Consider the following 27,646-nt stretch of genomic DNA (forward strand, 5'->3'; position numbering starts at 1 on the left):
CCTCGTTAATCAAATAACAACTCCTTGTTCATGGTTAGGAAACATAACCATCTTTGATTAACAAGCTAGTCAAGTAGAGGCATACTAGTGACACTCTGTTTGTCTATATATTCACACATGTATTATGTTTCCGGTTAATACAATTCTAGCATGAATAATAAACATTTATCATGATATAAGGAAATAAATAATAACTTTATTATTGCCTCTAGGGCATATTTCCTTCATAAACCTGTCTCCTAATCGTGGGTTGCGCTTTTGATTGTTGCCCCTAGTACTTCTCTTTGATCATTCACAATTTTGCTCCAGTCTTTCACTATTAAGCATCCCTCGGTTCAAGAAATCCTGAATGCACTCGTGTGCAATGTAGGATGTCTTGGTCGTAAGCTGACCATTGACATGCAACCGTTAGTCGAGATCCACTGAGGCACAACTATCATCGGGGTCCCTGTTGAAGAACATCGTATTGTAACATACTTAGCAATGAAGTTTAGCTTAAAAATAATGTATGCAAAAGATTCACTGAGGACCAATAGTAAAAATCTTACCATCTTTCCTAAATACATGTGACCATAGTTCAATATGAACACTATTGGTCGCACGTTTGAGTACTAATATTTGCAAGTCTAGGAAAATAATTTCTCTTGATAGCATCAAGATCCTCAAGCCATGAAACATATTGACTTATCTCCTCGCAGTTTAGTTCAGCCCCGGGACAGTGAACGGTCCTGTCTACCAAGCGCCTGACATGTTCGGTTGAATTGAAATAAGCTTTTTTTTGCGAATAAAAAAAAGCTTATTTCCATTCAACCGAACGGAAATAAGCTGTCAATAGATATTAGTTGTCAACTATTTTTGAAATAAACAATATCAAAGACATAAATATGGTTGAGGAACACTCACATAATGGTAGATCTGGAAGCGTCTGCACATCAACCCAGATATCGGTATTACCTTCAATACCATCTTCCGGACGAATATCAAAGGTGATAACCATATCAGGCTCAAATGCATAAGCCTTGCATAGTGCTTGCCAAGTTTTGCATTCAAAATAGGTGCAGGAGTCTGCATTGTATAATTTTGCGTGGAAAGTATAACCATGCTCGGTCTTCAAGTAAACTCTCTTTACCTCCATAGTTTTCATAGTATTGAAACCTATATTATCCAATACAAAAAATCTTGCATGGCAGGGGATACGCTAGTAGAATAGTAAAAAAATAAAATTATAAGTTGAAGCAAATGAAGCATCTGCTTAATTATGAAAAAAGACTTGTCGTTGTGACTTATTGCATTCACTTCAAAGGTCTCATCCAGCTTAATGGTGAAGCGCCTACCATCAACTAGGAAATTTCTGTCAGACGTGCCGCACTTGTCTTCGCAGTATTCGCACATAACGAAATCATTCCCGTCGTCAGACATATCCTATGTTCATATATAGTTGAAACATTAAGTGATATAAACACTTACTAATAGTTCTATTAATTCAACTAGCTAGTTCTATCAATTCAACTAGCTCTATATTAATTCAACTACTAAGCATTTACTAAAAATAAACCGGTTCTAAGTTTCTTACTAAAATCTCATATATATAGTAAACTTTTAAATCTTTTAATTAATTATTAGATCAACTAGTTCTATAGTAAACTTTTAATTAATTATTAGATCATCAAATCTCATATATATACCTAAATTCATATATCTAGTTAGTTCATCTAATTCATCTAACATTTGACATTAATATATCTACATTATTTTCTATCTAATTCATCTATGACATTAATATCTAACATTTCTATTTAATCATCTAACAATCGACATTAATCTAACATGCATTTATATAAACTAAACGTATAAAAAATTAAAAAAACAGAAAAAAGAATAAGAGTTTGTATATGATGTTACGGCGGCGACGGGGACGGGGGCACGGGGACGTACGGCGACGGGCGCGCGCGACGGGGCCGGTGACGGGGCGACGGGGATGGCCAGGCACGGCGGGGGCAGCGATGGGCGCGCGTAACGGGGCGATAGGGACAGGCGCGGCGGGGCGGCGACGTGGACGGGCGCGATGATGAGAAGAAGAAGAGAAGAAAACTAACTGAAATTTTCGAGCCACCAACCAGTACTAAATTTTAAATTTGGTCAGGCCAAACGGCGGGAACCGACCACCTTTAGTACCGGTTCGTTGATCTAACTGGTACTAAAGGCCACCCTTTAGTACCGGGTGGTGCCAAGAACCGGTACTAAAGGCCTGCGCTGGCGGAGGTCCTGTGAGGCAAGTTTAATCCCACCTCGCTAGCCGGGAGGCGTCCGCACTGGTTTATAAGCCCGAGTGCGGTCGCTCTCTCGAGCTCCTCTATTTAGCAGGCTTTCGGGCCTAAATCTGCCGCGCTGTCCGGTGGGCCTGCTCGGCCTTATGGGCCTGATTTCACGCCCAAGGCCAGGCAGGTCCACTTGGCAGCGCGAGAGTTTTTGTTTATGTTGTTTTTTTTTATTTAGTTTCTTTTATTTATTTATGGGTTATTTATGTTGTATTTAGAGTTTATTTTATTTATTTCTGAGTTGTTTTATTTATTTTCTTTTATTTATTTATTTTCTTTTCAATTTCAGTGTCATTTAGCTCAAAAAATATATATAAATGCATGAAAAATAGCAAATGATGTCAGAAAGGGTTGAAAGTTTATGACGCGTCTTTGAATGGTGCATACTGAATGCAAAAAAGTCTGAAGTTCTAATAAGTTTAAAAAAAATGAAGTGCCGGTGTAACAGATGAGCTTTTGTCCGAAACCCTCTTCGAAAGAGATTGTCCAGTTTGTACACGAAGTTTATCCAGTTTTTGATGTAATCCTCTCTACTTTTTCGCACATGCTATGTGGGTGAAATGATGATACCATGCCAAGTTTCAACATTTTCAGAGTTCATTTGTAGTGCTTTTGAATTTCAGGGTCATTTAGCTCAAAACAAATATGTAAATGCATGAAACATATCAAATGATGTCACACAGAGTTGGAAGTTTATGACGTGGCTTTGAATGGTGCATACTGAACGCAAAAAAGTCTGGAGTTGTAATAAGTTTAAAAGAATGAAGTGCATGTGTAATAGATGAGTTTTCGTCCGAAACGCTAATACTTCGAAAGAGATTGTCCAGTTTGTACATGAAGTGCATCCAGTTTTTGCCGTAACCCTCTCTACTTTTTTGCATATGCTATGTGGTGAAATGATGATACCATTCCAAGTCTCAACCTTCCAGAGTTCATTTGTAGTGCTTTCAATTTCAGGGTCATTTAGCTCAAAACAAATCTGTAAATGCATGAAAAATAGAAAATGAATGCAGAAAGGGTTGAAAGTTTATGACATGGCTTTGAATGGTGCATACTGAATGCAAAAAAGTCTGGAGTTGTAAGAAGTTAAAAAAATGAAGTCCCGCTGTAACAGATGAGTTTTCGTCCGAAACCCTGATACTTCTAAAGAGATTGTCCAGTTTGTACATGAAGTGCATCCAGTTTTTGCCGTAACCCTCTCTTCTTTTTCGCACATGTTATGTGGGTGAAATAATGATACCATGCCAAGTTTCAACCTTTTCAGAGTTCATTTGTAGTGCTTTTCAATTTCAGGATCATTTAGCTCAAAAAACTGTAAATGCATGAAAAATAGCAAATGATGTCAGAAAGGGTTGAAAGTTTGATGCCGGTGTAATAGATGAGTTTTCGTTTGTGTAAACATGTAAAAATATACATAAAAAATACATTGATCAGCAATGATCTTTTTGTGTAGAATCTAAATTGTTAATAGGAATCTACCCCCGTTTAAGAACCGGCGAAGTCTCCTATTGCAGCCAAAGATCCTACACATATAGTTTACTGAAGACCAAGTGGTTGTGATAGTTTGAGAAGTAACATATTTAAGGTGGTAAAAACCTTGTTAGCCGAGCGAGGTGAAATTAAATACCGCTGCAACTAAAAAACTTTGCACCGGTTTGTGGCATGAACCGGTACTAAATGTGCTGGTGGGGCTCCAGTCTGACAACAGCCTGCCACATCCTCTTTACTACCGGTTCGTGGCATGAATCGGTACTAAAGGTTCTCCCCAAACCGGTACTAATGATCGACGCCTGCCTAGCCGTTTGAACCGTCACTAGTGTGACCATTAGTGTCGGTTCATCTGCAAATCGGTACTAATGTGCTGAACATTAGACCCTTTTTCTACTAGTAGCCGATTCTTTGCACCGTGAAGTGTGTAATTCCTTTACTTTCCTTAGATAAGGCCTAATCATAGACTAAAGACCACAAATAGAAATATTTAACCCAATTTTGCAAAAACAACCATGCACTTGTAGTACAAATTTGACTTTATGCACTAAATGCCTAGAAATGCAGTTAATGACTTCAATATAGCAAACAGACCCTAAAATGCCAAAATTTACTTGTGTCATGTAATGGTGTATATTGAGTGTAGAAAAAATATTCAAGGTCCATCGATGAAGCAACCGGCACTTTGCCTTCAAATCTGACATGTTCCCTCTTGAAACCAAGATTGTTCCTTCGTGATTGTCCGGTTTCTAAGAAGTGTATGTTAATTTTTTTGTGAAACCTTCTCAAATTTTTGCCACATCATATTGATGCCATATGAGAGCAACATGCCAAGTTTCGTGTGTTTCAGTCTTTATTTGAATTTCTTGGAATTTAAATAACAATAACTTCCATGTTCAGAGTCGAGTCTTGCCTCCCTAAGGTGTGAAATTCCTTTTTCTTTTCTTGGATAAGACCTAAAAATAGAATAAAGACCAAAATTAGGACTTTAACCCATTTTCTGAAAACAAATCACGCACTTGCAGTTCAAATTTACTTATATGCACTATGACTAACAATGCAGTTAATGACTTAAATATAGCAATGGGCCCAACAATCACAAATTTTGACATGTGTAATGTCATAGTGTATCTTGAGTCTAGAGAGAGTTTCAAGCTCAACGGAGGAAGTCGCCACTTTGCCTTCAAACCTGGTCCAGTCCCTCTAGAAATCTAGATTCTTCCTAGAAGATTGGCCTGTTTGTAAACAGTGCATGTGATGACTTTTGCGAAATCTTCTCGAATTTTTATCAGAAAACATTGATTCATAGGAGGGTACCATGCCAAGTTTCATGTTTTTCAGACTTCATTTGCATTTTTTGAAATTAAAAAGCATTAGCATCCATGTTGTGTTGAGTCTTGGCACCCCAAGGTGTGGAGTTCATTTTATTTTAATTTGGAATGACTGGAATCCGGACCCAAGGATATAACGTGGGGCATGATCTTACGGCATAACGGTGGTCTGACTTTGTCTGCAATCAACAATTTGACTTGTGCACCCTCCAAATGATTAGCGGACGCTCGGTGATCACCGCCAAGATGTGATTTTATATATACGCGCGTAAACCGGCCGGTGCCTGTATTCCTCCATGATTCTCTCCGTAGCCATGTGAGCTTGTAGCCCAGAACACGCGATACGCAAGTGCAACTTGCGCCGGCTCGTCGTTCTCACCTCATTTTGCCTGTTGGCCTGCCTATAAATTCTCCAGTCTCCAGCGATCGAGTACATATCCTACGAGTCCAGTAAGAAGGTTCATAGACAACCAATATGGCGGGCGTCTCCACCAACGCCATTGCGCTTGTGCTTGTGGCACTCCTCTCCGTGCTCGTCACCTCCGTCCGTTCTGCGGCCAACTACGACACCGCCACTGCTAGATCCTACAACTCCGGCTGGCTCCCCGCCAAAGCCACCTGGTACGGTGCGCCCACCGGCGCCGGCCCCAACGACAACGGTACGCTCATACATACACATTTGTTATGAAACTACAATTCATAACAAATCTAGCAATATTTATTTGGCATTATGAGTGTTGATATTTTTTTCTATATGTTTGGTCAAAGTAAAGATACTTTGACTTTTGACAAAACTTATATGCAGACTAAAAAGGACCAGAAGGAGTATGTAGTAATAATGTTGTTCTCCTCCATTTGGATTTGCAGGCGGTGCTTGCGGCTTCAAGAACGTGAACCAGTACCCCTTCTCCTCCATGACGTCCTGCGGCAACGAGCCTCTGTTCGACGGTGGCGCAGGCTGCGGCAGCTGCTACGAGGTACGTACTATACTGCATTAATAAATCCGACACCAGACAGTGTCAGTTAAATTAGTTGGTCAAGCTCAATCCTACCATGTGCATGCAAAGTATGCATCCATTAGGACGTTGACCTCTAAACTTTGCTTTGCTCGGCCCGGGTTTCATTCAGATCCGATGCGTCGCCGCCAACAACCCATCCTGCTCCGGCCAGCCGAGGAGGGTGGTCATCACCGACATGAACTACTACCCCGTGGCTAGGTACCACTTCGACCTCAGCGGCACAGCGTTCGGGGCCATGGCCAAGAATGGCCTCAATGACAAGCTCCGCCACGCCGGCATCATCAACATGCAGTTCAGAAGGGTGCGCTGCAACTTCCCGGGCATGAAGGTCACCTTCCACGTCCAGCGTGGATCCAACCCCAACTACCTCGCAGTGCTCGTGGAGTACGCCAATGTCGACGGCACCGTGGTCCGCATGGAGCTCATGCAGACCAGGAACAGCCGGCCCACGGGGTCCTGGGAGCCAATGCGCCGCTCCTGGGGATCCATCTGGCGGATGGACACCAGCCGTCCGCTGCAAGGGCCCTTCTCCATGCGCATCACCAGCGACTCCGGGAAGACGCTGGTGGCCAACAATGTCATCCCGGCCTACTGGCGGCCGGACAAAGCCTACTGGTCCAACGTCCAGTTCTACTGATTGGCTTACCAATTACGCACTTCTCTGATCGCTGCCGAGTTGGTGCTTCCATAGTTCTCATCAAACGGTACCTATTGTTTGACTAGGTCAATGCCCGTGCGTTGCAACGGGATATAAGTATTCCCATGCATACATTATCTTCTGATTTACCTGCCCATGCTAATGCGATTGTATAAATATTTTGGTGCTTCCACACTAATTTTGCAAGCATAGTCTGCATGCGTACGTCAAGCTTTTCAGAAAAAACATAGTAGTCCCTTTTTTATTAAAGTTTATAAGTCACTCTTCTTCGTCCACCCACTATCTCTGTCTCTCCCACCCAAACATGCTAGTGCCGTCAATAGCGCATCCGACACCCCAGGAAAGAACACAAAATATAATTTACACAAAACCAATGGTGCAAACTGACGTAAAATTATGATCGTTGCAAGAAAACCAATTGACTCTCATTTAGTGCAATTTACACAAAATGTAAACTGACGTAAAATTATAATTTACACAAAATGTAATTCGCCATGAGACCCTCATTTAGTGCAAAAACCAATTTTGAAATTTTTTCCTGCCGCTGAACGAGCGGTACTACCGCCCAGCGTGCGGTACTTCCGCCCGGGCGGTACTACCACGATGACCCGCGGTACTTCCGCACCCGCGTGAGCAGGTGGGGGTTAAGAGCGGGACAGGGGGAGTTCTAACTCCCCCATACCCATTCATCTCTTCTCCCCACCCCGTCTCTCTCTCTCCTGACCAAGAACGGCGCCGGAGGCCTTCGCCGGATCTCCGTCTCCGGAAGCTCTCCTCGGATTCCGACCGGTGGGATCGCTCCCCACCTCGCCCTCTTGCCATGGACCCAGGTTTTTCCGCAACTACCTCTCGTTTTTGTCCTTCTTGTGTGTCTAGGTTTTGGGGAGATGCGTGTGGTGTTCTTGAGATTTTTGGCTAAATCTGTGCAAGTGGGATTCGTTGTAGAGTGGTAGAGTAGTTGCATGCTCTTTGGATAGTCAAAAATAGTTCTGTTTGATCAACGGTAGTACCGAAGTTGTCGTGCGGAGGTTCTAGATCCAGATCCGCGTCCTCCATGGCGGTTTCTCATTCCGTGCGGTACTACTGCTCCTCCTGGAGCGGTACTACAGCAGCCTCTTCTGGATCTGATGCTCCGCGGTACTTCCGCACCTTGGTGCGGTACTACCGCTGGGCGTCCGGAAGTAAAAAATTACTTCCGCCCCACGCGCGGTACTACCGTGCTTCCTTGGCACGGTACTTCCGCGGTTGGCGCGGATGTAATTTTTACATCCGGAACCCCGCCCGGTACTAAAGTAGATCATCCTGCGCCTTTTTGTCTTTTGTCCAAGTCGCATGTGTTTGTGTTTTTCTTTCGTTTGTTTTTGATTCTTTTTGTTCCCGAGCGTGTCTTTGTGTCTTTGTGTCTAGGTGGTGGCTCCGGTCTCCCTCGTCGCTCGAATCCCAGCCGTGACACAGGGTCCAAGCGTCTGCGCAACCCAGATGATGTTCCAGAGGGGTCCTCTGCTGCTCCCCAACGCAGGACCAAGCACACCGCCAGCAAACAGAAGGAGCCCGTCATGGGCATGGATGAGATGCCCCAGACAGAATTTGTCATTCGACGCAAGATCAATCCATATGTGTCTCCCCGGTCTAGCACGCGAGGCAATGAACTCTTATGGAACAAGCAGCAGAATCTGATCTATATGGATGTGATCAAGGCCAAGCAGAATCACTATGTTGAAGTTCACTGGATTGACATGATTCACATGAGGCAGGAGAAGCACTGTCGGTACTTTGGAGAGGCCTTGGATCTTGTGGAGCAGTTCGGCATTGAACACATTCTCACCTTCCACAAGGACTTTGGTCCGGAGATCATTGCACAGTTCTTTGCTTCAGTCCACTTCGGCGTCAATGAAGAGAGGACCCTGACTTGGATGACCAATGGTCGACAGTTGTCTGCTACCTGGAAGGAGTTCATGGAGCTGCTCCTTGTTCCCGATGAAGGACTCGACACGCTTGTTGGAATTCGCCCTCACGCCAACGCTGAATCTGTCAACAAGAACAAGCTCATGCCATACCTTGTTGAGAAGTCGCTTCTAACAAGAAGAAGGCATGGGTGCTCAACCCCTTCCTTGACATCATGCATAGGCTCTTCCGGAACTCGCTCTTCCCGCGCATTGGTGACATGGGACAGGTGCATGCTTACCTCGTTGACATGATGCTTCTTTGTGAGGAGGCCCGTCAGGCTCAGACTCAGCCACTTGATGTCTCACATATCATGTGGTGTGAGCTTTAGTTCGACGTGTTCAACCGTAAGGTCCCCATCTATGGGCCTTATCTGTTTTACCTGAGCTCCAAGACTTGGGAGAAGCTCCTTCCCAATGAGGAGTTTGAAGCTCCAGGCTGGATTCGTCATGAGCCCATCAAGCTTCGCATCAAGCCCCAATGGGCTCACACCACCACTGCTGCAGAGGCTGCCAAGATGGCTATGGATGAGGAGGAGATTGAGGAGGAAGACGCTGCTGAGGATCGTTCTGCGTTCACCCCTCCCTCTTCTGAACCTTCTTGGGCAAAGAAGCTGAAGGACAAGATGAAGAGGCTGTTCTGCCTGCAGGTTCAGGGTCAGTACAAGGCCCATGTTGCTCAGAAGGAGAGTCGCCGTCGCGACATCAGGATCTTGAGGACTTGCGGGGAGGACGTGGCCAGCGGCTTTGAGAAGCACATCACCCCAGAGACTGCCTGGATGGCGAAGTAGAGCTACCGATGGACCGATTCAGAGGAGGAGTATGTTCCTGCTGCGGAGTCTGGCGACGATGAGTCGTTTTCCGCCTGAGCTACCACATGTGTTGTAGGTGACCTCTCTGCCTTTTTGGTGTCTCGATGCCAAAGGGGGAGAGAGTGTAGGATTTGCGTGTCGTGTGTTTCATGTTTCGTCGTTTGCTTTGTTTTCCGTTGTTGAACCTGTCTGCTTTGGTTTGGTTGTGCTCATGAGACTCAGTCTATCATATGGTGTAAGACATATGCACTGTCTCGTTATCTCCTTTTTGAGCTTGTGCTTATCATGCTATTCATGTTATGCTCATATCATCTCTAGTGTCAGCCTTACTATTGCAAGATATGCTTTGTTTCTAAAATATAGGGGGAGTGCTGCTCCTAGCATTCGTGTCGTGCAGTCCAAAGCACTTTACCCTCTAGCACGAACCTAGGGGGAGCTCATCTATATTTTAGAAGTTGCGGGGTTTTCCTGTGCTATATTCATTTCATTTGCGCAAATTCCGTATTGTCATCAATCCACCGAAAAGGGGGAGATTGTAAGGGCATTCTTGTCCTTCTGTAGTTTTGGTGATTGATGACAATGCCTTTGCGGACTAATCGTGTGTATTGAGCTTTTCAGATATATCACGACTAAACACAAGACGATTTGATGCCCCTCGGAGATTATAGAAGATGGCCTTCCTCTACGATTTGGTTCGGTGGAGTTGAGTCGTAGGAAAGCCGTACTATTAAGAGGGGGTCCGCTTTGGAAAGGTTTGGGTGGAATCTCACGTACACATTCCCTTCTGCACCGCCTTTCCTTGAGCTCCTCGGAGTGTTCCTCCGTCTCACCATTGTCACTGCGAAATGAAGGCCTCAGTCTTGCTCCTCTCAGGCTAGCGGTAGTACTGCTCTCTTGAGTGGTACTACCGCAGGAGCCAGCAGTAGTACCGAGCTACGGCACAGTAGTACCGTAGGCTCCCACGGTAGTTCTGCTCACCCGAGCGGTAGTACCGCGAGCTCTGGTCTGGCACCGCTCTCAAGCAGTGGTAGGCGCGGATGTAATTTTTTACATCCGCGCTCCCCGCGGTAGTACCGTGCTGCGGTGCGGTAGTACCGTGGCACCAGGACAGGTTCCGTAGCAGGAGCGGAGGTAGGGGCGGATGTAATTTTTTACATCCGCACCCTTCACGGTAGTACCGCACCCTCGGTCGCGGTAGTTCCGTGTCGGATTTTTGCACGACTTTTTCTCAGCGGAGGTAGTCACGGATGTAATTTTTTACTTCTGTGCCTACTAGGTCTGGCCCGTGTCTACCTTGCAGAAGTACCGCACGGGCTCGTGGCAGTACCGCATCTGCGGATCTACCGCGCCCTGTCGGTGCTCCTTTTTGCCTGGCCTGGCCTCTGCCGTGCTCACAGTAGTACCGCAGTCCACCACAGTAGTACCGCATGCCAGTGCGGTAGTACTGCGCCTGTGGAGCGGTAGTTCCGTGGGCCAGGGGCTGAGTGGTGGGTAACGGTTGGAATTGTCCCCCCACTATAAAAGGGGGTCTTCTTCTCCAAGAAGACTCACCTCTTCCACCTCTAAACTCCATTGTTGCTCCAAGCTCCATTTTCGCCCGATCTCTCTCCCTAGCCAATCAAACTTGTTGATTTGCTCGGGATTGGGTGACAAGGGCCCAATCTACACTTCCACCAAGAGATATTCGATTCCCCCCACTTATCCCTAGCGGATCTTGTTACTCTTGGGTGTTGAGCACCCTAGACGGTTGAGGTCACCTCGAAGCCATACTCCATTGTGGTGAAACTTCATGGTGTTGTTGGGAGCCTCCAATTGTTGTGGAAATTGCCCCAACCTTGTTTGTAAAGGTTCGGTCGCCGCCTTCAAGGGCACCAATAGTGGATTCACGACATCTCGCATTGTGTGAGGGCGTGAGGAGAATACGGTGGCCCTAGTGGCTTCTTGGGGAGCATTGTGCCTCCACACCGCTCCAACGGAGACGTACTTCCCCTCAAAGGAAGGAACTTCGGTAACACATCCTCGTCTTCACCGGCTCCACTCTTGGTTATCTGGCGCCTTTACTTTTGCAAGCTTACTTGTGTTGTTACCCTTACTTGTTCGTGTGCTTGTTGTTGTCGCATCATATAGGTTGTTCACCTAGTTTCATATCTAGACAACCTACTTTGATGCAAAGTTTAATTTGGTAAAGAATAGCTAAAAATTGTTAGTTGCCTATTCACCCCCCCCCTCTAGTCAACCATATCAATCGTTTCAGTTGGTGCCACCCATGGAGGTTGGGCCGACCACGCTTGAGGATGTGGCCACAAATGAGGACATGGTGCCGGAGGAGCCCCCTAGCAGCAAGTGCCATAATTACGACCAGTACATGCGGAGGGAGGTCCATCCCACTTCTGCAAGGTGATCCTTGCCCCTTAGCTTGAGTGAATCCCGATGCTCTTGGACTTCACCAAGTACTTCTCGGTGGTGCCGCAAGAGTTCAAGCTCAAGACCAACATCGGCTGCTCACGGAGGGGGACTATCCGGCTGATGGACAGCAAGGCGACCCTCGATAAGGGTTGGGCCCCTTCACCACTGTCGAGCAGATCAGGATCAGCTACATGGTGACGTTCAAATTGCTCACTCCCGACACGCTCCAGGTCATCGTCTTCAATGACGAAGGCATTGAAGTGGTGACCAAGTGCAGCAAGCATGATGACGCCTTCGCCATGAATGTCTAGGACTGCCCTTCCTATGCTCCTGCTTGTTTAGTTTCTTATCATATTGCTTTGCGTCCAAATTGATATGTTTAAGTGTGCCACTTTATTTAAACTGCAACTAGCTATGGTTTGCAACTATCTTCTGTTGTGTGTGTGTATGTTTCTTTTTCTTCACGCAACTGTGTGCTGGTAACCTCACCAATAAGCCGAAGAGGATATATACCAGACAACAACTATTGCATGGAACCAAACACCGTACAGTTATGTGAGCCGAGCCAATGCAGGCAACCAAATGCCATGCCAAAATTGCTAACCTAATGCAGAGGTCTAAATGCGGGCAACCAAATGATATGCAGATGTCAACTTTTTGCCTATTTTACTTCAATCAGGCTTGGTGAGCCAGGTTGAGCTAGCCAGGCCCGGGTCTTACAGCAACCAAACATGCCCGTACTGATTTACCTCTCATGCAGGTGTGCCTCTCGGAAAAAGGAAAAATAAAAAGACATTTTCGCATCAGCGAGTTATGCCTCTCAGAAAGGAAAAAACATGCCTTTTTGTTTTAGGAGAGGCACAAATTTTCTTTCCGAAGAAGCACAGCTGTGCCCCTCAGAATGTGTCCTTTTAAAAAAAATGTGTTTTCGGTTACGGTTTTTTCTACTATTTTTCTAGGTCTTTTTGTGAAACAAAGTTCATCGAAACGTATTACTGTGGGATGTAGTTTCAAAGATCTCGATACGAGGAATCCTATGGTTAAATGATTCACGATTTAGACGCACGACTCAAGAGATGAATTGTTTTGAAAAATGAATCTACGAAAAAAAACTCTCAGGTTGCAACAAGTGGCGCACTTTCAGTGCGCCTCTTGTTAGACCAAGGAAAGCTGAGAATGACCTTTGCAAAAAGTAATCCTCAAACAGTGATTTCACAAAGAGCGACACGAGAGCTCTTATTTTTTCCCTCTTTGGTTTGCCTTCTACGAAGGCTTGACTACCCCCCACCCCCTACGGGCGGCAAATAGGATCTGCTGAGCGACACATAGGAGCTCCCAGATGCGAATCGGGTGGGCAAGCATGGCAAGGAGAGGGATTGGGTCGTGGCCCACAACACTGATGCGATCATCTGTGCGCCAACATGCGTGGTTGTATCTTGCCCGCAAAGGGACACAAGAGCTCCTAGGTGAAGCTCGCGAGTGTCAAGAGTAAGTGCTTTCGTGCAGGGCACGATTTTAAATGGCCGACCCTTTTGAGTGGCGCCATAAAAGCAGAAAAATCCCCAAAAAACTAACTCCTCTGGGAATCGAATTCCCAACCCCTCGAAGAAGAGACATTGTTCATTATCACACGAGCTACTGAGTGTAAGCAACTAATATACCGTGCGCACATTTAAGAACAAAATCTAGAGCAGATATATTTTTTGAAAAGTTTCAACCATTTATTGGAAAATTGCAAACTATTTTCTCTAAAAAATGCGAATAACGTTTGAAATAGTGAAAAGGTTTGGAAATTCGAATAAATAAATAAAAATGTAAACAGTTTTTGAAAAAGTGAAGAATAGTTGGAAAACATTAAAAAAAACTAAAAAGTGAAATAAATAAACATGAACATATATTTAGAATATGTCCAATATTTTTAGACCGTCAACAAATTTTTTAAAAATGAGGAAATTTCAAAATGTGAACAAATTTTGAAAACCTGAACCAAAAACTAAAATCAAATTGTGACTTTTTATTCCCAAACATTTTGTATCAACTACGAACAATTTTATAAAAAAGGAAATTTAATGGACGGTGAACTTTGTTTTGAGCGATGAACGATTTATAGACACATTGAAGATTTTTTAATATAAGGTGAACAATTTTTTATATGCCAATGTATGGTCATCATTTTTTACAAACAGAAAAATTATTTCAATGTACGGTGAACATTTTTGAAAGGTCAATAAAATTTTAAAAATATGAGCTTTTTTAGAAATATGAAAGAAATTAGTATTTTTTTATATATTAAGATTTATACAATATTTTGAAAACTTGAGCAATTTGTGAGAATTTTGAATTATGAGAAAAACAAAAAAAGAAAAACAGAAAAAAGTAGAAGGAAAAATAAGAAATTTAAAATATAAATAAAACTAGTAAAAGAAAAAGGAAAAAAAGAGAAAACCGGCTCAGGGGACCTTCTAGAAAGTTCCAAAATGTGCCGGCTCGTGTGGTGTTGTCCCGCGTGGGATCGCACCTGTCTTTGCCATTATGACACCTAAATGGGCCGGCCTATAAGCATTAAGCTACGTGAACATATTGTTTTTTTTTGTTTTTTGTTTTTTGAAAAAATTCAAACGGCTGGACGAAATGCGTCAGTCAGTTGGACACACGGTAAGTAAAAAGGTAAAAACGGCCGGACACAAAATAGATGTCTGTTTGAATCGTGCATCGTGGGTTGGAGTTGGCCTAAGGTTTGGAATATCTTACCCTCACGATCATTGGGGACACATCTTCCGTACGTAGTAGCTTGGCAGCCCAGGCGGGATACATGCGTGCTGACAAGTTCATCAGTAGTAGATGGCTCGATGATGACAATACATAAAAAAAACAGGATCATCCCGGACCTCTGCATCAATCGATACATGCGGCCATATTGTTAAATCAAAACGTAACAAAGTCATGAGGTCCAAAGAAGCTCACAAAATGAGCAGTAGTCGGAATAAAATCTGAAAAATGCCACAACCGGCGATAAAGAGCTGGAAAAAAAACCACATCTGGCGATAAAACAACAAGCTACGATGTCCGCACATCTAGCCTATTATTAACTCGTCATCCAAATCTGTTGAAGATAACCTGTGCTACCGTCTCCCAACGGCTGCACCCAATAACCATAAGCTTCCTGAAGCCCACATGAGTGAATAAGGACCACATATGGATCCAAGGTGTAACTCTGTAGATAATACATATACGTAGGGATGGCGTACATATTCTCTCGTGTTTTGTGCGTACGTGACCGAACGTGTTTTTTAGCTGCAACTTGCACACTCTTGCACATGCAGTGCACTCACTAGTAGAAAAGGGGGCAATGGTCCAGGCTGGGCCAGCCCATTAGTCCCAGTTCAGTCCAGAACCGGGACCCATGGGGGCATTGGACCCGGTTCGTGAGCCCCGAGGGCCGGCTGGGCCACGTGGGCCATTGGTCCCGGTTCGTCTGGACCTTTTGGTCCCGGTTGGTGGGACGAACCGGGACCAATGGGCCTCGCTTCTGGCCCACCATCATTGGTCCCGGTTGGTGGCTTGAACCGGGACCAAAGGCTGCCCTTTAGTCCCGGTTCGTGCCACCAACCGGGACTAAAGGGTTGGTCATCGTTGCGGTCAGAGTTTAGTCCCACCTCGCCAATCGAAGGGCACTCACACCGGTTTATAAGCCCCTCCCTCTCTTCCTTATTGAGCTCCTCTCAAAGTGAAAATAGATGCCCTTATACAGGGAACTTGACCTAAATTCATACTGAATTTCTCTAAAGTTCATAGAAATTTATTATGAATTTAGGTTGAATTCTCTCTATAGGCGCATCTATGCTCATTTTTTTAGTAAAGTTAATCACAAACTTGTGATTCACACAAAATTCAAAGAATGTAAATTTTAATTATTCATTCCACCAACCGGTTCATGCCACCAACCGGGACCAATGATATGCCTATATATACCATGCCAAAATGAAAAGGAGGCGCAATGCTCACCTGCACGTTGCTTAGCTTCAGGCCAACGTGCAGGTGAGCACTGCGCTTCTCCCTTCATCATCTCTACACTCAGGGCTTATAAACCGCTGCGAGTGCCTCTCGCTTGGCGAGGTGGGACTAAAAAAAAGCTGCAGAAAGAATCAACTAAAAAACTCTTTTACCGGTTCATGCCACGAACCGGTACTAAAAGGTGCTCGTGGGGCACCAGACTTAAAACCTGTACCAAATAAAATGCCTTTGTAACAGCCTTAGAACTGGTATTGAAGGAATCAACTAAAAAGCTTTTATAAACCTCTAGTTGAAACTAAAATTATATAGAATTTTGTTACAAACTTTAATAGAAAAAAGAATTATCATAAAAGAAAATAAATAAGTAATTAGAATTCTGTTCAAAACATTAAAAGCAAAAAGAATTATCATAAAAGAAAATAAATAAGTAATTAGAATTTTGTTACAAACTTTAATAGCAAAAAGAATTATCATAAAAGAAAATAAATAAGTAATTAGAATTTTGTTATAAGCTTTAATAGCAAAAAGAATTATCATAAAAGAAAATAAATAAATAATTAGAATTCTGTTCAAAACATTAAAAGAAAAAAGAATTATCATAAAAGAAAATAAATAAGTAATTAGAATTTTGTTACAAACTTTAATAGCAAAAAGAATTATCATAAAAGAAAATAAATAAGTAATTAGAATTCTGTTCAAAACATTACAAGCAAAAAGAATTATCATAAAAGAAAATAAATAAGTAATTAGAAACAAAAGAGAAAGCAAAAAAACGGGGAAAAATTTAAAAAATTGCCACCTACAGGGCCACCACGGCCTGCATACGACTAAAAACCCATTACTAGGGCCAGGATGCAGGCCCGCAGTAGGCCCAATAGGCCCACAAGCACATAGAGTGATTTTAGGCCCGTAAGCCTGTAGTAGAGAGGAGCTCGAGAGGGCAGCAGGACTGGGGCTTATAAACCACTCTCGAGCTCCCTCAGCTAGCGAGGTGGGACTAAACTTTCGTGCCGCGATGTGGAACCAACCGGGACTAAAGGGGTGCATTGGTCCCGGTTGGTGGCACCAACCGGGACCAATGACCCCCCCCCTTTAGTCCCGGTTGGTGCCACCAACCGGGACTAAAGGCCTCTGCTGCCCGTCCTTTGGGCTGCTAAAAAGAGGCCTTTGGTCCCAGTTGGTGCCACCAACCGGGACTAAAGGGATACATTGGTCCCGGTTGGTCTCACGAACCGGGACCAACGCTCTGCCTATATAAGCAGCACTCATGAAATTTTGGTTCAGTTTCTTCCCCGCCGTATCCGCCTCGCCGGCGCCGTCGTCGCCCCGCGCCGTCCCGCGTCGCCCCGGCCCGTCCCGCCCCTGCCCGTCGCTGCACCTCCCCGTCCCGCCCCGCCCCTGCCCGTCGCCGCGCCGCTCCGCGCCGCACCTCACCGTCGCCGTCGCCGTCGCGGTTGCCGTCCCTGACACCATCACCGTGAGCAATTAATTTAATTTGATGTTAGTAGTAGTTAATTGAGTTAGATTTTTTGTAGTTCATAGATTTTTTTGTTAGATGTGTAGTTCATAGATTTTTCAGTTAGATTTTTTTTCATATTGTGTAATTAATTTGTTCATATTGTGTTAGTTTTTTTTATGATTTTTTCTGTTGTAATTTAGATGTCAAATTTTTATGATTTTTTTCTGTTGTAATTTAGATGTCAATTTTTTTCATATTGTGTAAGTAATTTAGATGTCAAATTTTTATGATTTTTTTTTGTTCATAGAATTTTTATGATTTTTTTCTGTTGTAATTTTGCTCATAGAATTTTAATGATTTTTTTGTTCATAGTATTTTCTTTGTCAATTTATTCTGTATGTATAGGAAAATTGTGAATGATATAAGTCATTTATGAATATGTTCATATTTAGAATAGAGGAAAAAGGAAAAAATAAGAAGAGAAAGTGTTTAATATAATTAGTTAGAAAAATAATAAAACTATAGTTAAACTAGTTTATTTTTAGTAAGTACTACTTTATTTTATTTATAGTAAGTGCTTCATATATAGTTGAACTAGCTAGTTGATTTAATAAACTACTTTATTTAACTATATATAGAAGTAGTTCCCGCATCGACGTCGGCGATGCCTATCCCGCATCCTCGTCGTCGTCGACTCGGCGGTGGAGGCCTGTTTGATCAGGGCCATGTTCGGGACTGGGCTCCGCCGGCTGGTATTGGGAGGTGCTACCTTTCGGGGGACGTAGGTTGGTGAGGAGGCAGCCCGTTGTTGACCCGATTCTTGTTTGGTGGCGGTCGCGTGGGCCAGTGACGGTGCCGAGGCTTCCGGACACCGCGGAGGTGGTACGTCACCGTGTTAGTGAGGAGGACGAGCACGTCCGTCGCTACATGGTTGCATTGGAGGGCAGGTTCGACAATACCTGGCAGGTTCTTCAGGGATCTCACTGGAGCTATGATCCTGTGATGGTTCCTTATCTTTGGGTGTCCACCGCCCGCGACGATACCCGTCGGGCGCTACGGTTCTAGCTGTATTAGTGATGCTATATGTATGATAGTATTCGAGGAGTATTAGTGATAATATTTGACGATGTACGGACACAAGAGATGATATACTTTTGCTTATAATTGAATGCATGCTAATTTGAATACTACTTTATTTTATGATTTGGTTTTGCTTATTGAATGCTCATATTGAAAAAGTACTCCTACTTTGAATGCTAAAATTGGAGAGCATTATGCAGAAATCTAGGAGCCCCCTCCATCATCCACTCCGTCGTGGGGGTAGCTTCTCCTTCATTCCCGTGTGCTAGACAATTTGGTGTAATAATGCACTCGGGAATGAAAGGAGGAGCTACGTACTATCACCGATAGTCAACCCATGATTAATAATAATGATCTAATTTAAAAAATTTAGTACATATATTTAATTGTACAAGTTTAATATTTAAATTATGAACATAGGCCGGAAATGTCATACTCGGATGATGAAAACCGCCCGGGGGAGTGTGACTGGTGCCACGACGACCGAGGTATGTGCGACAGGTTCATTGAGCTGGACGAAGATCGGCGCTTCAGCATTAAGCTCGAGGAGACCTTCGATGTTCATACGGTACGCAACGACGACAATAGTTTTTTTCGTAATTAAGCACGACTTCAACTATTTTAACGTGTATTTTTCATCTTTTCCAATTCGACTAGCTTATCCCATGCTATGCAAGACGCTATGTCTTGGAGAGGATGGGTTTTGAAGACCATGAAAGTATGGAAACCAAAAAAATTCTCCTAAGGACCCATCATGGTGTGGATTTTCAAGTAAGCTGTACAATGCTGAGAGTGTAACCCATTTTGGTTGCAAAAATTGGGAAAGCACTTTGCAAGATGTATGGTTTTGATGAGGGTATGCTTGTCACCATGGATCTTGGTGATCCTACAATCGAGCAAGACAGACCTTCGATTTGGGTCCTTGTGGATACACCTCCAATTCTTCCCCCATATGAGCTTAACATAGTTATTAAGTAATTTATATTGTTTATTTCAAAATAGTTGACAGCTTATTTCCATTGACAGCTTATTTTCATTCTTCAAAGAATATGCGGAAGATGGTAGACAAAATCCACTACACCAATAGCTCCGAATTAACTTATAGGAGAAAAATCATCTGATCGCATTTTGTACTGATCTTAAGAATTACAATGTCTACAATCGAACTCCTCAACATTATGGTCAATACGTGTCACTAATGCACGTGTTGAACTACGGTAACTACCATGGAGATACCCTGGTAAGATTTTTTACTATTACAACATCCGTGCATCTTTTTGCACACTTCTAAAACTAGTACATCATTGCTAACTACGAAGTTATTACTATGTTTTTCAACAGATAATCCCGAATGATTGTGTGCCTCATCTGATGTATACGCACAGTAGCCTTCATGTTTTGAACATACAACCAGATCTCCTACGAATCTCAACTGTCCATACCGGGCTTCTAAAAGAAGTGGAGACATGATAATCAAAGAATAGAAAAAATGTATGGACAGTCGTAAGGAGCTTCTTGGAAGCAAAAGGCAGCGAAGCGCAAGAATTGGAGACAGGATGATCTCCATTCTTCATAATGGAGAGTCAGGGTCTATATTGTTTTATGTTATTTTACCTTAAGGGTGTTTAGGTCCTACCTGATACTGATGATCATGTGCTAAGAACAATTATGTAGGGTTGGGTTCGATGACTATGAGGATGATGATCGTATGACTTATTATTAATAACGAGTAAAAGTTGTATGATGATGCATGATTAGTAGGACTTGTTATTATATATGATGATGTATGATGCGAGCATGCATGAGTTATTATATCGGCGGGTGAAATAAACATAGCAGTAGCGTTGACAAACCAAGGACGAAGATATAAAAGAGTACACTTCTCTCTATTAGCTAGCTAATAACAACCTAAAAATAACCCCCAAAACCCTTAAAGCAGCCACTTTTTTTTTAAAAAAAAACATTAGCTCCAGCCAGCTGCTGACGCGTGGAAGCCTTTTGGTCCCGGTTTATGTCATCAACCGGGACCTAAGACCCTCCTGCCTGGGCTTCCCGCAGCGGCCACGTGGATGCCCATCTGTCCCGGTTTGTGTAAGAACCGGGACTAAATGGGGAAGGTATTAGTAACGACCCATTAGTCCCGGTTTATAAATCGGGACGAAAGACCCTTACGAACCGGAACAAATGCCCCCTTTTCTATTAATGACTGGGTACCCATATAACCGATTTCAACCACATATAAGCTTATCATATAAGCAGCTTGGCAGCTAGCTAGCCTGTTAAATTCAACGTACGGGCAGGGCAACGGCAAACGCGTAATCTACGCGGAACAAATGTGTCTACGTACATCTCCTCGTAATACTGTCTTAGTTAGACGAACGCTACTCAATTATTCAACAACAGAAAAAGACATGTATGAACAAATGTAAACGCTATATAGTACTAGTACGTACCTCCAAAGTAACTAAATGCTTCCGGTACCTAAATAAAACCAGACTTGGTATCATAAGCGAGTCTTGATGCCAACTAATAATGGAGCACATGTCGACACTGACGAATGTGCCGATGCATCCAGAATATAGCAGCACACGTAGCATATCCCATCCAAATCCTGCCCGTGGCTCTGCCATGTGCAAGAGAGGCTAATAGTATTGGCAAGTCAACTCTCTGCACGGTTTTTAACAACAATCCTTCCATTTCAAAATAGATGACTCAACGTTGTATTAAAGTTAATACAAAGCTGAGTCATCTATTTTCAAACGGAGGGAGTAGCTTGTACTACTCCGTACAAGAAATCGATCAAACTTGTAGTACTAAAGAAATTAACAAGCAAATAAGGTGAAAATCATATCGTTTAAGCGCCGTCAACTCGATGGCTAGCTTACATGTGCAATGAGAAGTAATCATGCATGCAGTAACCCTGCAGACTACATCTAGCCCTGCAGCCAAGCCAGGCAGAGTCAACTCTTGATCGTTTTCCTTAGCGTAGAAGTACGTTTGGGATGCTTCAACCTGCAAGTTTTGTGGCCAGATCCGATAAATCCTGCAGGATCAACTCATTGCACGGACCAGTACTTGCAAGTTGCAACAACTAATGCAGTCTCTCTCAACAATATCATATAAGTAGTTTGGCAGCCCTGATAAGTTCAGCAGGACAGATGTACGATCCCTGTTATTCCTTGCAATTAGTTGGGCCCCGTTAATTCAGGAACAGAAGCCGGTCAAACATATAACTAATGGCGTACACCAATGTGAACAGATCAAGGGAAAATGGGTGAAATATTTGAACGATACAAAAGGAAGCCACGGGAGCGTGTAGATACCAAAGAATATGCCAGCTGAAGTGGTTCCTGCACGCTATAAATACACATCACATAGCGGTCTCTCTAGCACAAACCAAAGCCATTGCAACCTTGAGATTATTAGGCCTTAATTAGAAGCTCTTTTGCATCTTAGTCCACAGCTCCGAGAGCTCCAAGAAGCAAGGAAAGAAGAAGCCTAGCTTCCAGCCTTAGAGGAAGAAATGGAGATGGAGACCGGCTCTACTGGTGACACAGTGGCAGGCAGGTTCTCGCTGCCGGTGGACTCGGAGAACAAAGCCAAGTCCATCAAGATCTTCTCCTTCGGCAACCCTCATATGCGTGCCTTCCATCTCGCATGGATGTCCTTCTTCACCTGCGTCGTCTCCACCTTCGCCGCCGCACCCCTCATCCCCATCATCCGCGACAACCTCAACCTCACCAAGGCTGACATCGGCAATGCCGGGGTTGCCTCCGTCTCAGGTGCCATCTTCTCCAGGCTAGCCATGGGCGCCATATGTGACCTTCTTGGCCCACGTTATGGTTGTGCCTTCCTTGTCATGCTTTCTGCACCAGCTGTATTCTGCATGTCCATCATCGATGGTCCTGCTGGATACATCACTATCCGCTTCCTCATCGGCGTCTCTCTTGCCACCTTCGTGTCATGCCAATACTGGGTGAGCACCATGTTCAATAGCAAGATCATTGGGACGGTCGGCGGCTTGACGGCGGGATGGGGTGACATGGGTGGCGGCGCCACACAACTCATCATGCCTCTTGTCTTTGATGCCATCATCGCCTGTGGTGCAACACCTTTCACGGCATGGCGCATTGCCTACTTTGTGCCAGGTTTGATGCTGGTGGTGATGGGCTTGCTCGTGCTCACCATGGGGCAGGACCTTCCTGATGGGAACCTGAGGAGTCTCCAGAAGAATGGTGACATGAACAAGGACAAGTTCTCCAACGTTCTTCGGGGCGCCGTCACCAACTACCGCACTTGGATCTTTGTCTTCATCTATGGCTATTGCATGGGCGTCGAGCTCACCACCAACAACGTGATCGCGGAATACTACTATGACAGCTTCCACCTCGACCTTCGCGCTGCTGGAACCATTGCTGCATGCTTTGGCTTGGCAAACATATTCGCGCGCCCTATGGGTGGCTATCTCTCTGACCTTGGTGCCCGCTACTTCGGCATGCGTGCTCGCCTCTGGAACATCTGGATACTCCAAACTGCAGGTGGAGCCTTCTGCCTGTGTCTGGGACGTGCATCCACCCTGCCCACCTCCATCACATGCATGGTCCTCTACTCCATTTGTGTTGAGGCGGCATGCGGTGCTGTCTATGGCGTCATCCCATTCGTGTCCAAACGCTCCCTCGGCCTGATCTCCGGCATGAGCGGAGCTGGCGGTAATGTGGGAGGCGGGCTCACACAGTTCCTCTTCTTCACGTCGTCACAGTACTCCACAGGCAAAGGGTTACAATACATGGGCATCATGGTCATGGCGTGTACTCTCCCTGTTGCTCTCGTTCACTTCCCGCAGTGGGGCTCCATGCTCCTCCCTCCTAGCGCCGACGCCACCGAGGAGGACTACTACGGCGCGGAGTGGACGGAGGAGGAGAAAAACAAGGGACTCCACATCGCCAGCCTAAAGTTCGCCGAGAACAGCATCTCTGAGCGTGGCAGGCGCAACGCCATCCTGGCCGCACCCGCCACCCCACCTAACAACACACCCCAGCACATATGACTCAGTTTTTTCTTACCTCATGTAAACCCGTTATGAAAACGTGTACATGGCCCTGTGGTGCACCCCATGACGACGGTGTGGTATGTTCCCACCCACACCGCGCGACTTTGTGGGCGCCTATCAAAAGACCCTTAGAGGAGGCCCCGTAGTATATGTGTACATGGAGGCTAGCTGATCTTTGCTTGTATCATGTGATGAGAAGAAATCAATAAGTGGCCGGAATTAATGCATCGTCTATGCTTGCCATTTGTGTTTGCTTTTATCCTATTCACTCATTAAAAATGTAAGATGAAGACTTTCGCAACACGCCGTGCAAGTACACAATATATCCTATTCACTCAGTATATTATGATGACAATGCATCGAGAATAATACAGATAGAGGTACCAACCACCCTACTCCGTACTTGATGATCTTGCATATGTACGGACTTTATATTATCTTGGAGTGCCGCATGATAGGAAATGCATGCTTGTAGCCACCTTGCGAAGTTTGCTTTGACCAACCGTACATCGATATATTTTTTGATCTTCACCAACCATACGTCTAAATACAATGCACCTCCCCATTTTCAGGGGACGTCATTCAGACTCTGGATCGCCGTACCGTACTCCTTGCGACGTGTTTAGCTCAGCTGGAGTCAACTCTTTGAGCTTGGATTTCGTAACAAACGACTGACGAGCCCACGGATACTGCAAGGAGATCTTATATGATATGCATTGCTTACTATATAAGGGGCTTTGAGAAGGGCCTACTGAATACAGCTTCATAAAGGAACATAAGGCGCAAAAGAGCGCCACGCAAAGGAGCACGTCTTTCTACTCAACAACCATTCAGACCAGGAGAGAATATTATACGGAAACCAACATTCAAAAGAACCTCCGTGGAAAATCTAAAAAAATATGAGATGTTAAGAGGATGATTTTTTATTGCCATGTGAAACTTTAAGTAAAAACACAATACGAGATGCGAACTATGAAAAAGCCAAATTCAGCAATGAATAGTGACATTAATATTCGACACTATTCAATGTTGATTTTGTCCTGTTCATAGCTCACGTCTCGTAACATGTTTGAACTTGAAATGTTGCATGGCATTAGAACATCACCCTCTTAACACCGCATATTTTTTTGAGATTTTTTGAAAACTTCAAAACATCGCTTTCTCGTTGTTTCATCGGTTTCCATCGAATGTTGGTTTCTATGTGATATTTTCCAGCCAGGCCATATGGTATCTTGCCTTGGAAAGCTTGTCCGTTTCCTTGCATTAGATTAGTGATGACGATGCGCCAGGTCAAACTATCTGGGCATGTGTATGCCGTGTGCTGGTTGCCATGCACTTTAGACGGCTTGTTTCAGGCTTCACCAAACCATCTACAGCTCATGAGAGCTCAGGCTATAGATCACCCGTCCATGCTTGCAGCCAGAACATCATACTACTCCACACACAATCAGCAGCCAGTCAGAAACCACCATGCGCTTCCATGCATGCATTGCAGCTAGAGCCAACGACCATTTGCACGGTCTACCATCACTACCAGAAACTGAAATATTTCTGTGAGTCATCATTTTTTCCTGTCGGGCCTGCAGTAGCGCACAGGAAAATGAGGTATATTCCTGTGGGCTAACCGAAGACTCACAGAATTAATAATATTGGTGTCGGCCCGTGCTCAGCCCACAGAACTAACCTGTATCCCTGACGTGTGTAACTCACAGGAAAAAGAGGCCCATGTTTGGCGCTATTGGAATTTCAGCTGCGCGCGCCAAAGTGAAAGCCCGTCCCGCCGCTTAGCCGAATTCTGGCCCGCCGCTCACCGACTGATATAAAGCCCTGGCGGAAAAAAAAATCCCAAATCATTACCCACCCTTATCTTCCCAGTCCCTGTTCCGTCCCAAATCCCTCGCCGCCGCCGCCCAGATGCGCCCAAAATCCCTAGCCGCCGCCGCCGCCGCCGCCGCGTCGGGCTGCACGCTGAATCCCTCGCCGCCGGCTCCGCCTCCTCCAATCTCTCGCATGTCCCCTCTGCCATGTTTGTAGGGTCGTCGACCATGGAACGACCCCTTCCGGAATATCGCCGTCAACCTCCCTACTGCCTCCGCGGGGAGGGTCTCCGTCAACGTCGCTGCCACTGCCGTCACTCGACCGCCGTAGCATCCTTCTTTGAGTACCACCCCGTTCCATCCAGGTAGCGTCGACTATGGTGTTTTTTCACTTATAATAATCGATGTATATTCTCTTCTTTCGGATCTGTATCCTTCTGATAAATTTCATCTGTAAGCACCTCCGTTTGGATTCACAATAAAATAATAAGCATTTTCTTCTCCCTAATTTGTTGGGTACTAGCGGAAGCAAATGGGTCTATACGGACATTCATTTTTAATAGGCCAAAGTAGTTGAACGCCTCTCCTATGCAACCGTATGCTGCAAGATATTGTACTGGTACTAGAGCCAACTGCTTTTAGAAAGGTTGTATGAGATCTTTTGCTTTCATTTCCAGGTTACATGACCAATAAATTCTTAGGGGCATGATTTTCCTTATGATGATCTGTTGAATTTTTATTATTCTCCAAGATTGATTGCTGTTTTTTGGTTGTATATAACAACCCATATTTTGTGATGTAGATATACATGGAGGTGCACATTGGTCATTTTTACTTCCCAGAATTTTCATACATGAACATGGTTCCTCTGTTTTTGAGTGGCTTGTACAGGGTATATACATGTGTTTATAATATGGCCTTTAACTATGTTGAGATCATTTAGATGCTTCGTCTGGTGTGTCAGTTGGAAATATCATTTTTTTTCAAGCTTTAACCGGTGACCATATTGCTGCCTTGAACTGAAAATGAAAATAATGCAGGGAACTCTTTCCTGAAGCGCATTGCTTTGGTTCGCTCTGTCCAGAATAATGCACTGAAAATGAAAATAATGCAGGGAACGCGTCATGAAAGTAATGTTTGTTCAGTCCAAATGTTACGTACCATTCTATTTCCTTATGATTTTATTCTCTTACAGTTTGCTCTCTATCCAGTAGCAGTTGCGTTGCAAGTACAATTCACATCATCAGTGCAACAGAGAGGTTAAAGATGAGGTTGAGGTTATCACTTGGCGTCAAGAAATTGTATAATATTCCTCCAAATGAAGTGGTAATATTCCCTTCCATATTTTGTTGTTGTATGTACTTGAACCTAGAAATTAAATATTGGCCAGCGCTTATTTGAGGACTGAATTTTCTAGTTTGCAGCTCATGATTAGGAGCAAAATTCAAGATCCAGGATCCACGTGAGATGCAAGAGCCTTTGCTCTATTCAAGGTATATATTTTTACTTTTGTTTTCACCCTGGTCTCTAATCAAGGTTTTATCATTAATAATTGCTGATCAAGTTGTCTCATGTATATTAAATCATACCATGCTATGTCCATTGTGCCAAAGATCATGAGATCTGCATTTAACCAGTAATTTCTATGTTTGTTTAGTATGAACACAACTTATTTCTATTCCATTTTGATTTTTTATTGTCTCAATTTGTAAGTGTTGTAAAAATGTGTTCTCTAGTTCTGTTTATCCATAGCTATTGGTTTGATGCTCTTTTGTTATATTAGGATTTAGGAAGCATTGACCAGCTGCATGGCAAGTACAATGAGCATTATCAGTACAACAAGGAGATTCAATCAAGGCAAGAAATTCTACCATATTGTTCTGAATGAAGAGGTAACTTTCCCTACTATTACATTATCAAATTATTGCATAATGCTTTGGTTTCTACTATTATGGAGATGATCAAGGATCTGTCGAGTATTCTTGCAAATCTGAATGGATAGACTTAACTCCCTATTATTTTCTTATTATATAGCTTTGTGGTTATGCATCCTTGAGGAGTTGCACTTAATTCTATTCACATTGGTATTGTGTTCTGAAGTTGACTTGCAAGAAGTCTCTAATAAATTATCTACTCCGGCTGTTAGCTGATAGTTCTGTCAAACTGACACAAAAGCTTCTGCTCAGGTTGTCATTTGAATGGATTTAGTCAGCTGTATGGTTTGCATCAAATCTGAGACATGATGGTAGAA

At 44.0% G+C, this 27,646-nt stretch overlaps 2 protein-coding genes and 1 long non-coding RNA gene across 3 annotated transcripts; all 3 read left to right on the top strand.

Annotated features, from left to right (window-relative positions):
* Nucleotides 1-5,594: 5,594 nt before the first annotated feature.
* Nucleotides 5,595-6,853, top strand: LOC123133279 (expansin-B2). Its single transcript, XM_044552791.1, has 3 exons — nt 5,595-5,796; nt 6,005-6,114; nt 6,266-6,853. The coding sequence occupies exons 1-3, from the start codon at nt 5,613-5,615 to the stop codon at nt 6,791-6,793; spliced, it is 822 nt and encodes a 273-aa protein (XP_044408726.1). The 5' UTR covers nt 5,595-5,612; the 3' UTR covers nt 6,794-6,853.
* A 15,198-nt stretch (nt 6,854-22,051) lies between these two features.
* LOC123133280 (high-affinity nitrate transporter 2.1-like) lies at nt 22,052-23,575 on the top strand. The gene has a single exon (XM_044552792.1). The coding sequence runs from the start codon at nt 22,052-22,054 to the stop codon at nt 23,573-23,575; it is 1,524 nt and encodes a 507-aa protein (XP_044408727.1).
* Nucleotides 23,576-25,733: 2,158 nt separating this feature from the next.
* On the top strand, nt 25,734-27,287 carry LOC123135332 (uncharacterized). Its single transcript, XR_006465929.1, has 5 exons — nt 25,734-25,760; nt 26,436-26,525; nt 26,607-26,721; nt 26,813-26,888; nt 27,179-27,287. It is a non-coding gene; the product is annotated as an uncharacterized lncRNA (long non-coding RNA).
* Nucleotides 27,288-27,646: the final 359 nt, after the last annotated feature.

This window comes from Triticum aestivum, chromosome 6B, assembly GCF_018294505.1.
Source record: "Triticum aestivum cultivar Chinese Spring chromosome 6B, IWGSC CS RefSeq v2.1, whole genome shotgun sequence".
Taxonomy (NCBI): Eukaryota; Viridiplantae; Streptophyta; class Magnoliopsida; order Poales; family Poaceae; genus Triticum; species Triticum aestivum.